The 13,164-nt window shown below is 42.2% G+C and overlaps 2 protein-coding genes across 3 annotated transcripts; both read left to right on the top strand.

Annotated features, from left to right (window-relative positions):
* The first annotated feature begins 364 nt into the window (after positions 1-364).
* LOC118960576 lies at positions 365-7,051 on the top strand. The gene is made up of 7 exons (XM_036974528.1): positions 365-501; positions 734-901; positions 5,507-5,552; positions 5,767-5,956; positions 6,072-6,108; positions 6,385-6,629; positions 6,826-7,051. The coding sequence occupies exons 1-7, from the start codon at positions 400-402 to the stop codon at positions 7,049-7,051; spliced, it is 1,014 nt and encodes a 337-aa protein (XP_036830423.1). The 5' UTR covers positions 365-399.
* On the top strand, positions 7,016-12,897 carry LOC110518124. 2 transcript variants are annotated; one of them, XM_036974531.1, is made up of 3 exons: positions 7,016-11,285; positions 11,414-11,492; positions 12,744-12,897. In XM_036974531.1, exon 1 carries the CDS (start codon positions 7,087-7,089, stop codon positions 8,467-8,469), a length of 1,383 nt encoding a protein of 460 aa, XP_036830426.1. In that variant the 5' UTR covers positions 7,016-7,086; the 3' UTR covers positions 8,470-11,285; positions 11,414-11,492; positions 12,744-12,897. The 2 variants fall into 2 exon arrangements, with proteins under 2 accessions (XP_036830426.1, XP_036830425.1); XM_036974530.1 differs by lacking the exon at positions 12,744-12,897 and having other exon boundaries at positions 8,431-11,285; positions 11,414-11,575.
* The last annotated feature ends 267 nt before the right edge of the window (positions 12,898-13,164 follow it).

The raw sequence follows: 13,164 nt of genomic DNA, 5'->3' as shown, positions 1-13,164 counted from the left end.
TTGCAAAGATAACAGTAGTAGGCTATTTATCATAATTCTACCTAAATTATAATAATAATAATAGGTGACTCCATAACGCATTAATTACGAATCTTGATATCAAGCAATATAATCTATGTGTATTTATAGCGAAAACCTGTTCTGTTATTTTTTTAAATTAATTGAATGCTGATTGGCTGAAAGCTATGGTATATCAGAGCGTAAAACATTTATTTGTCCTCTTCTAATTAAGTTGGTAACCAGTTTATAATAACTGTGCGTTGTGTCACTTGTAAGAAACAGCTGTTAGCACGTAGTGGTTATTTGTCATATTATAGTTATATTTATAAATTATTCCAATCAGAGTTAAATGAAGATGATCCACATGATCATCAAAGTTTGGAAGGTCAAGTCCAGAAAATGAAGAATGATATCCAGAGTTTAAACTATCCAGAAGATAGTGAAGTGAAAGATCCCCTGCCTCAGATCGAGCTGAAGGCTGTGACAAGGAGAAAAGTTAAGGTGAGAGAATAGACTGAGGAGAGAAAGGGAAATCTGGGGTCTTACATGTCCACACTTTAAACCTGTCCAATATGCCATATAACATGTTGTTGTGAGGTTGGAGGGTAAATTGTCCTTACAACAGACTTCCATCTCTTAATATTCAATCACCAATTGTTTACTGTAGCTCTTCTCAAAGGCCTGTATAGCAACGGCAACATACAGTATGTCATTGACTGTATTGTCTTTTTAGACCAAGAGGAGGACAGGTGCCAACAGGTCCACAGTTGAACAGAGCACTGATAGTGATGCGGCTGAGAGAGATTTTGTTGATAATCAGAATGATGAAGATGAGGAAAAGGTGAAGAAGGATCCCCTGCCTCAGATGCAGCAGGATGCCGTGAAGAGAAATAAAGTCAAGGTAAGGGAATAGATTGAGCAGAGATGTGGATATTTGTGATATCTTTCATATCTGTAACCTGCCCCTACAGCATGTTGTTCCGAGGAAGGTAAATTGCCCATGCAATACCCTTTTATCTCCTAATAGTAAATCTAGGGCTGACCCCATTTGGTTGACAGTTTGGTCGATAGGCTGTTGGTTGACTGGGATTTCTTAAGTCGAGCAGCCGCAAAAGTTTGTTTTCTTCATGGTGCACATGGACACCTGTCTGATTCGCGCCTGTCTCAGTTGACTAATCCATTGCCGCGGCCACAGGGATGGCACAGTCCATCACGCTAAGACGTGATACTGACATTTTATATGGTTATATCATTTAAAAATAATGGCGCAACACTAATAAATCATATTATTTTATAACAAATGCGCTTTCTCCTGCATTGGATACGGTCGCTGTCCATGGTTCTGAAACATAATCTTCAGTGCTCCGTATAATTGCCGCCCTTTCCTATGTTGCTATGTGCATAATAACAAAGTTAACCAGCATATTGGGATTGAGAACAATGCTGCAGAGGCAGCAGCAGTAGCAGAGATGTGGAAACAGCCCTGGCCTTAGCCTAATTGTCTAAGAAAATTGAGGAGAGAGGAAAACCCAACTAAATTAGGTCTATAATCAAAAGCCTAATTGTTAAATGTGCCTGGCTTTGTAAATCATCCATATACACTGCTCAAATAAAGGGAACACTTAAACAACACAATGTAACTCCAAGTCAATCACACTTCTGTGAAATCAAACTGTCCACTTAGGAAGCAACACTGATTGACAATACATTTCACATGCTGTTGTGCAAATGGAATAGACAACAGGTGGAAATTATAGGCAATTAGCTAGACACCCCCAATAAAGGAGTGGTTCTGCAGGTGGGGACCACAGACCACTTCTCAGTTCCTATGCTTCCTGGCTGATGTTTTGGTCACTTTTGAATGCTGGCGGTGCTTTCACTCTAGTGGTAGCATGAGACGGAGTGTACAACCCACACAAGTGGCTCAGGTAGTGCAGCTCATCCAGGATGGAACATCAATGCGAGCTGTGGCAAGAAGGTTTGCTGTGTCTGTCAGCGTAGTGTCCAGAGCATGGAGGCGCTACCAGGAGACAGGCCAGTACATCAGGAGACGTGGAGGAGGCCGTAGGAGGGCAACAACCCAGCAGCAGGACCGCTACCTCCGCCTTTGTGCAAGGAGTAGCAGGAGGAGCACTGCCAGAGCACTGCAAAATGACCACCAGCAGGCCACAAATGTGCATGTGTCTGCTCAAACGGTCAGAAACAGACTCCATGAGGGTGGTATGAGGGCCCGGCGTCCACAGGTGGGGGTTGTGCTTACAGCCCAACACAGTGCAGGACGTTTTTCATTTGCCAGAGAACACCAAGATTGGCAAATTCGCCACTGGCGCCCGTGCTCTTCACAGATGAAAGCAGGTTCACACTGAGCACATGTGACAGACGTGACAGTCTGGAGACGCCGTGGAGAACGTTCTGCTGTCTGCAACATCCTCCAGCATGACCGGTTTGGCGGAGGGTCAGTTATGGTGTGGGTGGCATTTCTTTGGGGGGCCGCACAGCCCTCCATGCCATTAGGTACCGAGATGAGATCCTCAGACCCCTTGTGAGACCATATGCTGGTGCGGTTGGCCCTGGGTTCCTCCTAATGCAAGACAATGCTAGACCTCATGTGGCTGGAGTGTGTCAGCAGTTCCTGCAAGAGGAAGGCATTGCTGCTATGGACTGGCCCGCCCGTTCCCCAGACCTGAATCCAATTGAGCACATCTGGGACATCATGTCTCGCTCCATCCACCACAGACTGTCCAGGAGTTGGCGGATGCTTTAGTCAAGGTCTGGGAGGAGATCCCTCAGGAGACCATCCACCACCTCATCAGGAGCATGCCCAGGCGTTGTAGGGAGGTCATACAGGTACGTGGAGGCCACACACACTACTGAGCCTCATTTGGACTTGTTTTAAGGACATTACATCAAAGTTGGATCAGCCTGTAGTGTGGTTTTCCACTTTAATTTTAAGTGTGACTCCAAATCCAGACCTCCATGGGTTGATAAATTTGATTTCCATTGATCATTTTTGTGTGATTTTGTTGTCAGCACATTCAACTATGTAAAGAAAAAGTATTTAATAAGAATATTTCATTCATTCAGATCTAGGATGTTTTTTTTTAGTGTTCCCTTTATTTTTTTGAGCAGTGTATATATTACCAGTCGAAAGGGTTTTTCTTTATTTTTACTATTTTCTACATTGTAGAATAATAGTGAAGACATCAAAACTATGAAATAACACATATGGAATCATGTAGGTATCAAAAAAGTGTTAAACAAATCAAAATATATTTTACATTTGAGATTATTCAAAGTAGCCCTTTGCCTTGATGACAGCTTTGCACACGCTTGGCATTCTCTCAACCAGCTTCATGAGGTAGTCACCTGGAATGCATTTCATAAATTAACATGTGTGCCTTGTTAAAAATTAAGTAAAGGAATTTATTTCATTCTTAATGAATTTGAGCTAATCAGTTGTGTTGTGACAAGGTAGGGTTGGTATACATAAGATAGCCCTATTTGGTAAAAGACCAAGTTCATATTATGGCAAGAACAGTTCAAATAAGCAAAGAGAAACAGCAGTCCGTCATTACTTTAAGACATGAAGTTAAGTCAATCCGGAGAATTTAAAGAACTTTGAACTTTTCATCAAGTGCAAAAACCATCAAGTCGCAAAAACCATCAAGCACTATGATGAAACTGGCTCTCATGAGGACCGCCACAGGAAAGGAAGACAGAGTTAACTCGGCTGCAGAGGATACGTTCTTTAGAGTTAACTGCACCTCACACTGCAGCCCAAATAAATGCTTCACAGAGTTCAAGTCACCAACACATCTCAACATCAACTGTTCAGAGGAGACTGCGTGAATCAGGCCTTCGTGGTCAAATTGCTGCGAAGAAAGCACTACTAAAGGACACCAATAAGAAGAAGAGACTTGCTTGGGCCAAGAAACACAAGCAATGTACATTAGACTGGTGGAAATCTGTCCTTTGGTCTGATAAGTCCAAATTCTAACAATGTCTTTGTGAGAGTAGGCGTACAGATGATCTCCGCATGTGTGGTTCCCACCATGAAGCAAGGAGGAGGTGTGATAATGTGGGGGCGCTTTGTTGGTGACACTGTCTGTGATTTATTTAGAATTCAAGGCACACTTAACCAGCATGGCTACCATAGTATTCTGCAGTGATACGCCATCCCATCTGGTTTGCGTCTCCAGGCTGTGTAAGGGCTATTTGACCAAGAAGGAGAGTGATGGAGGGCTGCATCAGATGACCTGACATCCACAATCACCCAACCTCAACCCAATTGAGATGTTTGGGATGAATTGGACCACAGAGTGAAGGAAAAGTAGCCAATAAGTTCTCAGCATATGTGGGAACTCCTTCAAGACTGTTGGAAAAGCATTCCAGGTGAAGCTGGTTGAGAGAATGCCAAGAGTGTACAAAGCTGCCATCAAGGCAAAGGATGGCTACTTTGAAGAATCTCAAATATAAAATATATTTAGATTTGTTTAACACTTTTTGGTACCTAAATGATTCCATGTGTTATTTCATAGTTTTGATGTCTTCACTACTATTCTACAATGTAGAAAATAGTACAAATAAAGAAAAGCCTTGAATGAGTAGGTGTGTCCAAACTTTTGACTGGTACTGTATACATATATACAGGAGTAAGACAGATATAGCTTCTATTGCCTGTTTGAGTATTTGTTTAATAGCCTACTGATTCTGTGAGCACCAAGCCTCATGCACCAGCAAAATGTTGAATTAAGCAATTTCACAGATTCGGTTGTTTTTAATATTTGCTATGCTGTAATAATGGCTTTATAATTTTTAGTCATTAGAACAGACTGGTATTGCTTAACATTTGCTTAACCTTTTGCGCGTAGGGGGCAGTATTTTCGTTTTTGGATAAAAAACATACCCATTTGAAACGGCCTATTTCTCAGCCCCAGAAACTAGAATATGCATACAATTGTCAGATTAGGATAGAAAACACTCTAAAGTTTCCAGAACTGTAAAGAAGAAGTTTCCAGAACTGTAAAGAAGAAGTTTCCAGAACTGTAAGGAAGAAACTAAATGGCTGAAATGATATTGCGTCTTCAGCATGGACAGCACAATAAACACTTGCTGTTATGTGGTGCCTTTTCGCTGCAGTAAGGAGGAGAGCGAGACAACGTGCACCTGTCACACAGGCACTCGCTGTCATTTATTTTAATACAGTGTCACCATCGGGCTCTTTCTTGAGTCATTTGTGTGTCTTAATTATTTAATTAAACAGTGTGCTTAAAGCATCAGCCAAGCTCAGTGCCTATGTAGGTGATTGTATTCAAACACATAGGCTGTGTCTGATATGGAAAAATACATTTTAACATTAGAACAGGATGACTCTCGGTCGACAAATATTTGTTTTTGTCGGGGACAGCCCTGCAATCAGTCTTACCCTTGCTCTACTCAAAGGGCTGTATTGGGATGGCTTCATACAGTATCTACGTGTATATCATTGACTGTATTGTATTTTTAGGCCAAGAGGACCAAGAGAAACAAAGTGGAGCAGATCACTGATGCAGGTCATAAATGAAACACTAATTTCACTGAATGTAATCCTTTTGCATGTAAATCTAATTTAGTATGGACATCTATTGAGCAGAAGACTAATAGCAGAGTGCACATGTTATACTTTCTTGGCTACTTAACTTCACAAAGTTGGCTAATACATATTTGCCTCAGAAGGTTACATGTTTTCTGACTTCTTTACCTTGGTGAATGCTGCTTTGCACACAGATCCCTCTACATCTGTGGAATTCTCTGGGATGGCAGTTCAGGGGACATCTCACCAGGGACAATCTAATGAGAAGATCCTAAGTGAGTGTGTCTCCAGGGCCTGTCAGACCAGGGCTCTTGACCTCCCGCCAATCGATCCGGATGCTTTCAACCCGATTATCATCCGGTTTCTGGAAAAACTTACTGAGGAGTATGTCCAAACTTATATTGTAGTATTTGAATGCAATGTCATCTGGAGGATTTTATAAATTGTATGTGTGTTGGTGTGCTTTTTGGTGCTAAAAACATCTAATTATCTCCTATAGGCAATGGAGGCAGTTAAGCATTGGCAGGATGGACCCTGTAAGTCCCTTAACCCTGAAAATGATTCATAGATATATTAATAGATGTTTCAAGAATATTAGATACAAACCTTTTATCTATCTACAGTATCATCCACATTATCACAAACAGTTACATTCAAAGAGCTTTTTAGTAGCCTACTGCTTTTCATGCTTTCCAATGTATGCCACTTTCATGATTCTCATGAACATATGTGAGATTGTTGGTATCTCTTCGAGGAGCTTGGTTTCAGAGCCCGGCTATGAGTAATCTACCTACACTGTTTCGGTCCTACAGGTGATGAGGGCATTGCTTGCAGAGATGTGCCTGGAGATTGTGCGGTTTGTATCTGAGGCCATCCTGGAGGTCATCATCCCTGCAATTTTCCGTTTTGTACGGATATACAGCCACGTGTCTCCAGTATCTGGCAAGTCTCTGACAGAATCAGAGAGATCCTCTAGCACAAACCTGAAGGTTCGCAAGAGAGGCAGCAGCAAATCCTCAAGGTCTTGCACGGCCAAATCAAGCTCCTCACGTAATGGGTATGTTCAGTCATTCCTAAAGAAACCGGTTTCACCTAACTATTCATAACCCATTTTGTGAAAATATGTTTTGTTATCTGTATAACAGTTTACTCTTAATGACCAGTTTAACTGATTACTGAATGATGTATTAATGTCACTACTGTGTCTACTATTGAATATGGAATGCTGTATTGTTTGCTTTGTATTCTCAAAGGTCTCAGACAGTGTTGCCAAATACTCAGGGAGATGGTGAGTCTATATCATCTGAGCCACTCAGGGACTTTTTTGGGATTACTGAGGACAGTCTCCTCACTGGTGTCCAGGATTCCTTCAAAGAGTCGCTGAACAATGTCCTCTGTATCCAAAGAGAGGACCAGGTAGACACTCAAAGTCTATCCGGGTTATTGTTGGAGAAGTGTCAAAGAAGGTCAATTCCATAATCTCTGTGGCTATCCAAACTCCCATCTCTGGCCGAATGTCCCCTGTTATTTTTGCCAGTGGTGGTGTCTCCAGAACCAAGGTTGTTGAGGAGATGGTGTCTGGCGTTTCCAACATACTTCAGATGTATATTAATGGGAAGAGTGTTGAGCAGATTGTTGTTCTCAGAGAGGATGGTGTTGAGGTGGATATGACACATTTAACAGGACAGGTCATGACAGCCTTCAGTGGCACTGTTTTGAACTTCAGCAATAAGGAGGAAAATGACCCCGATAAGAGGGAACTGCTTTGTGTTGTTGCTGACCATATGAAGATGCTTGAAGCTTGTAAAAGTCCTGAGGAGATGCTAAAACAAGGAGAGAGCAACCTCAATATCAAAGGTGCCACATCTAGTCTTCGTCTGTCAACACAAAGTATGGACAGACTACTCACTGAGGAGTTTCAGACCAAGGCCACTGAATCGATCCGGGAGATCGTTAAAAGATTCAGGGGTTGTACATCATGTTGTTCTGGCACTACATCATCTTGTCCAACTCCTAGGATAGGTGAGATCAGAGACCTTATGATTGACCCTGAGGCCTCTGAGTTGGTAAGTACCTTTGTTTCAGACATGGACAATCTTACCCAGTCTATCAGGGCATCCTGCTCTCCTGCACAGAGTGAGCAGATCCTTCTTGAAAACCATCAGAGTAAGATCTGGTCTTACACTGTTGGTTGTTACTACGACATGAAAAATACGCTGAAGAGGATTCTTACCTGTCCAGAAAAAGGGTATCTCGCAAGTACATTTGTGGAGAGCACAAAAGATTATTTCACAATGGTTCCAACTTTGTGCCTAGACATCGGTCATTCCAGTAATGGTGAGGCTGACACATCGGACTCCATTTCTTGTAAACCACTTTTAATAACCCCCTCATCTATGAATGAACAAAAAGGACAAAGTGAGACCCCAAAACCTCTCTTGGCTCTCAAAAAGTATTTGCAAGACCAAGTCCTCCTTGACACCACAAAAGCGATTGCCAGCCAGGTTCTTGTCTTGTATAAGACTGAGGTGATGGAGAAGTTCTCATCTTCTGTTGGAGAGTGTGATTCTGAAGAGTCTCTGGAGGCCATTCTATTTGTGGATGGCATCATGTCTGACTTGAATGATTTCACCAGTTCGTGTTCCCCCTCACCATCTGAGTTGTTAGACAGTGAACAATGTCTCTCCCATCTCACTTTTCCACTTGGTCTGCAGGACAGGACCACCAACAGTGAATCTACCCAGAGTCTTCCAGTTATAAATATGAAGAAACTCTCCAGTGTGTCTTTCCAGACAAAGGCTAGAAAGGCAGTGAGCGAAGCCCTGAGATCTGTCAACCCTTTACAAACAGCTTACTGGGAGACTCTGAAGCATCTAAATTGCTGGACACTTTTGTAACAGATGTGGAGACTATTGTTCAGTCCATGCAGGCACATCACTCTGAAAATGTCAGAATTTCAAAAGTGAGCACCCTTTCTGCTGCTCGTATTATATATCATAGATTTCGAGAAATGCTGAGGCGGTTTCTCACTCCCTGCCAAGACTCTGTAAAGGTCATCGATGGTGTTACACCAATACATGATGAGACTCTCAAACAGGCTCCTAGTGAAAGTTTAGATTCTCAGGTGACTTGTAATAGGGATTCTCTTGAAATCCAAGCGGACCTTCAAACCTGTACCAAGGAGGTCATTAGTCAGATCCTCACTGTGTATCACTCTGAGGAATCCATGGAGGAATACCTCTCTAGCCTAAAAGGAGATACAGAAGACCTGTCCAAGCTTTTGGATGCCGTTGTTTCTCAGATTGACGTCCTTGCCGCCTCCAAATCATATTTATCTGTTGATGACTATGCTGTCAATACACAGGACAATTTGCATGGTGAGATCAACAATGATGAGGAGGAAGCATCCTCTAGAAGTCTTAAATCCACAGCCTTTGACAAATTATGTACTGATGAGTTTCAAACTAAAGCCTCACATTTGGCTGGTGGGATCCTTCAATCAGGGTTGATTGCCATTGTAAATACCAGCCTTGATGGTAGAAGTGCAGACATTTGTACAGAGTCCAGTAATGATGGTGATGATAGAGATTTCAAAATCCTTCAGAACCGTGGAACTCCACCTTTGTTCACCTCTTCTCTGCACACCAATTCTGCAGCATCCAACATCGTCATAAGCATCACTAAAGACCTTAATAGCATCACCCAGATGACTAAAATGTCTGATGCTTCAGTGTCTGGCCAGTTAGAGAGATCCCTGTCAGCTTCAACCCTTCCTGTCAGTGTTCACAACGGGGTCAATGTGAAAGGAAAGATCATTTGGCCAGGCACTGTTAACCTGTTCAACAATGTGTTCATCAAGGTCAAGGATTTTTTTGCCCAGCAACAACCAGTACTCCTAGACAATGTGGTTGAGGCCTCCAAACATGCCGAATCCATATGCAGAACAGCTACTTCTACACAAATTACTTACAATGAACATGAAGGCAGCCAGACCAGCATGGTAAATTATTCCAAAGCCTTAATTAGTCAGACTCTGATGACAATCCAGAGGAGAGTGTTTATGTCAGAGAGGATGAGCACCTCAGAGAAAGCCCTCTTGACTCGTTCCATCGTGGGCTCCATGTTGGAGGATGTTGACATGGTGAGAAGTGATGGACACGAGATACACCGGCCATCCTCCTCAAAGTCCTCCCTGTCCATCACCTCTGCCATGACCAGAGGGTCCCAGAGTGATTTGACAAATTCTCTTCCAGGCACTCCAGTCCCCAATGAGTGGCCTGTTGAAATCTATTGTCCTATCATTAGGAGTTCGGTCATTGATATGAGTGACTCCTCAACTCATTCACAAGGGTCAACAAATTACACAAGGCAAACCATCTCTGCCATAGTTGACACTGTTATGGAGGTCATTCCAAGAGAAGATACGAAACACACAGCCACTGCAGATGATGTCACTTCTTTTACAAGAAGACTTGCGAGACTCAGCCCCAGGGACGGTCTTCAGAACTTCTCACATGAGCTCACTGACAAAGTTTATGAGCTCATAAAAAGTCACAACACCCCCCAGGCTCTTTTTGTGCCAGCTGGCAAGAGCGTGTCTGACTCTATTCTTTTGAAGCTGAAGACAGGATTGAATGCTTCTGAAGAATCCAGGGAGTTTCCATCTGACCTTGTATACTCCTTTGCTACGGAGTCAATAAAACGTCTGCTACAGCAGATTGTCTTCTGGCTTCCTCCACCATCACAAGGATCCGATTTCTGCCAAACTATCATCTCTGATGGTTCTCTGCAGGAAACAAGTTGGCTTATGCCGAGCTCTTCTGCCATCTCCATTAGTTCCTCACAGGTTTACTTTGACACAAAGAGCCTTTTCACCAATATAATGGTCAATCAGGTCATGGATACCTGTTCTGTGGCCTCCAATTCATCAGAAGAATTATCAGAGTTGATGAACATAATCAATGGGTTGTCCCCAACTGATGCTGGAACACTTGACTCTGACAGACCGGCTCTCATGACCACTAGCCGTCAGTCTAGTTCCAAATCATTGCCTAGACCCCCTCTGTCTGGCAGCAGCACACACAACGGTGGAACTGTGGATATTCAAGTTTTAGGAGAGGTGGAATCCAAGATGGACAACAAAGATCTGGAGATGTCTAGTGTCTCTGTGCATCCATCAACTCCATCAGCCATGGACTCTGAGACACATGCATCATTTGACTCCACTAGCAATGACTACACCTCTTTGGTACTTTTACTGATTGTTAGATTGCTGTCAATGATCACCCCTATCACATTACTGGAATCCTCTGACATTGGTGAAACATCAAGAGTTCTCACAAAGAGGATTCTGTCTGAGTTCTGTGGCACCTCAGGCCTTGAACCAACTCAAGCCTACCCCCAGAATCTGAAAATCAAAAAGATTTTCAAGGCTGTCTACAAGGGGCTTCTTCAAGAATTTGGGTCAGAGAAGATGCTCCAGGTTGCAATGAAGTCAACGGATTATGCATTTGACGATGCCCTGGTCAAATCATTAACTAGGGAACTACTAGCTAAATGCAATGAGGCTAGCTCTTCACCTCCCTCCATGACACAGTTGTCATCACACAATGTACTTGGCAGTGACGAGGTAGGTAATTCTGGGCTTCCAACAACTTGTAGAAAGGAAAAGAAGAGAGGAAGATTCAGCGCTCTCTGTGGACTCAACCCAAAGGTACATATGTCATCAAAATACACATTTTTAAGATTATTTTTTATTCATTACGTACAGTACAGATGGTAAACACTGATACCCTTTGTGTGCAATTTCTCCTACTGTATAAATGACTGTTTGTTACCCAGTGTACAAAGAAGGTCAACAAGAAGAACCACTGCACTCCAACACCTTCCCAGAACCAGACCCCTGCCGTCAGTGAAAAAGGTAAGTCAATACACTCAAATGTGTACTGAACAAAAATATAAACGCAACATGCAACAATTTCAAAGATTTTATTGAGTTACAGTTCATATATGGAAATCAGTCAATTGAAATACGTTCATTAGGCCCTTATCTATGGATTTCACATGACTGGGAATACAGATATGCATCTGTTCGTCACAGATACCTTAAATAAAAGGTAGGGGCGTGGATCAGAAAACCAGTCAGTATCTGGTGTGACCACCATTTTCCTCATGCAGCGTGACACTTCTCTTTCGCATAGAGTTGATCAGGCTGTTGATTGTGGCCTATGGAATGTTGTCCCACTCCTCTTCAATAGCTGTGCAAAGTTGTTGAATATTGGTGGGAACTGGAACACGCTGTTGTACACGTCAATCCAGAGCATCACAAACATGCTAAATGGGTGACATGTCTGGTGAGTATGCAGGCCTTTCGACATGGGGCCATGCATTACCATGCTGAAACATGAGGTGATGGCGGCGGATGAATGGCACGACAATGGGCCTAAGGATCTCGTGACGGTATCTCTGTGCATTCAAATTGCCATTGATAAAATGCAATTGTATTCGTTGTCCGTAGATTATGCCTGCCCACACCATAACCCTACAGCCAACACGACGCCATATACGTACGTGGTCTGTGGTTGTGAGGCCTGTTGGACATACTGCCAAATTCTCTAAAACGACATTGAAGGCAGCTCTGAGACAGAGACAGAGTTGCGTTGTGTGGTGTGACAAAACTGCACATTTTAGCGTGGCCTTTTATTGCCTCCAGCACGAGTTGCACCTTTGTAATGATCATGCTTTTTAACCCACAAGAGTCTACGCCCTGTCTGGGCCGAGGGGTTTGTATCGGCCTTACTGCTATTTGCCCATACAAACGCATTGAATAACAGATTCACTACATGGAACTGAAGCGTCTGATATATATCGTCAACTTTTTTATATATATATATATATATATATATATATATATATATATATTTATTTATATGTATATATATTTTTTGCATGTTTTTATCCCCTTCTTTTTGGCACTAAACAGTCTAAGCCCTGGGGTGGCCTATGTAACACTTCTGCGTTAAATAGGCGGATTGAGACTGCTAGGCTACCTGCCGCCCGACATTTGTAAATTATGTAGAATATTACAATTTAAAAATAATAATGCAATACTAATTCTTCACACTAACTAGGGTCAGTTAAAGAAAATGTTATGTTTACATTTTTCCCCCAGCAATTGTCAATGATCAACAATCCTGCCGAACAGAGAGTGTATGCTCCACCAAGAAGAAACCAAGGAAGCGCTCGCTCATTTCCAGGATGTTTTCAGCTATAGGCAAAGCCTTGTCCAGTCCCTTTACTTCCTGCTATAAAAGAAGAGTACCTAATCTATATTTCAAAATAAATATTTGAAATTAACATAATTGCATTAATTCTTCATGTTGAGTGTTTTTCATTATATATTATTGGATGATATAAAGTGTAGTAGTAGTAGAAGTTGTATAGTTGACTATAAACATACATAAAAAATAATAAGAATAGTGTGCACTTCTAGGTACAGTTGAAGTCTGATGTTTACATACACCTTAGCCAAATACATTTAAACTCAGTTTTTCACAATTCCTGATATTTAATCCTCGTAAAAAATCCCTGTC

This window comes from Oncorhynchus mykiss, unplaced genomic scaffold (genome assembly GCF_013265735.2).
Source record: "Oncorhynchus mykiss isolate Arlee unplaced genomic scaffold, USDA_OmykA_1.1 un_scaffold_634, whole genome shotgun sequence".
Classification (NCBI taxonomy): domain Eukaryota; kingdom Metazoa; phylum Chordata; class Actinopteri; order Salmoniformes; family Salmonidae; genus Oncorhynchus; species Oncorhynchus mykiss.
This window is presented reverse-complemented; position numbering and strand designations above follow the sequence as displayed.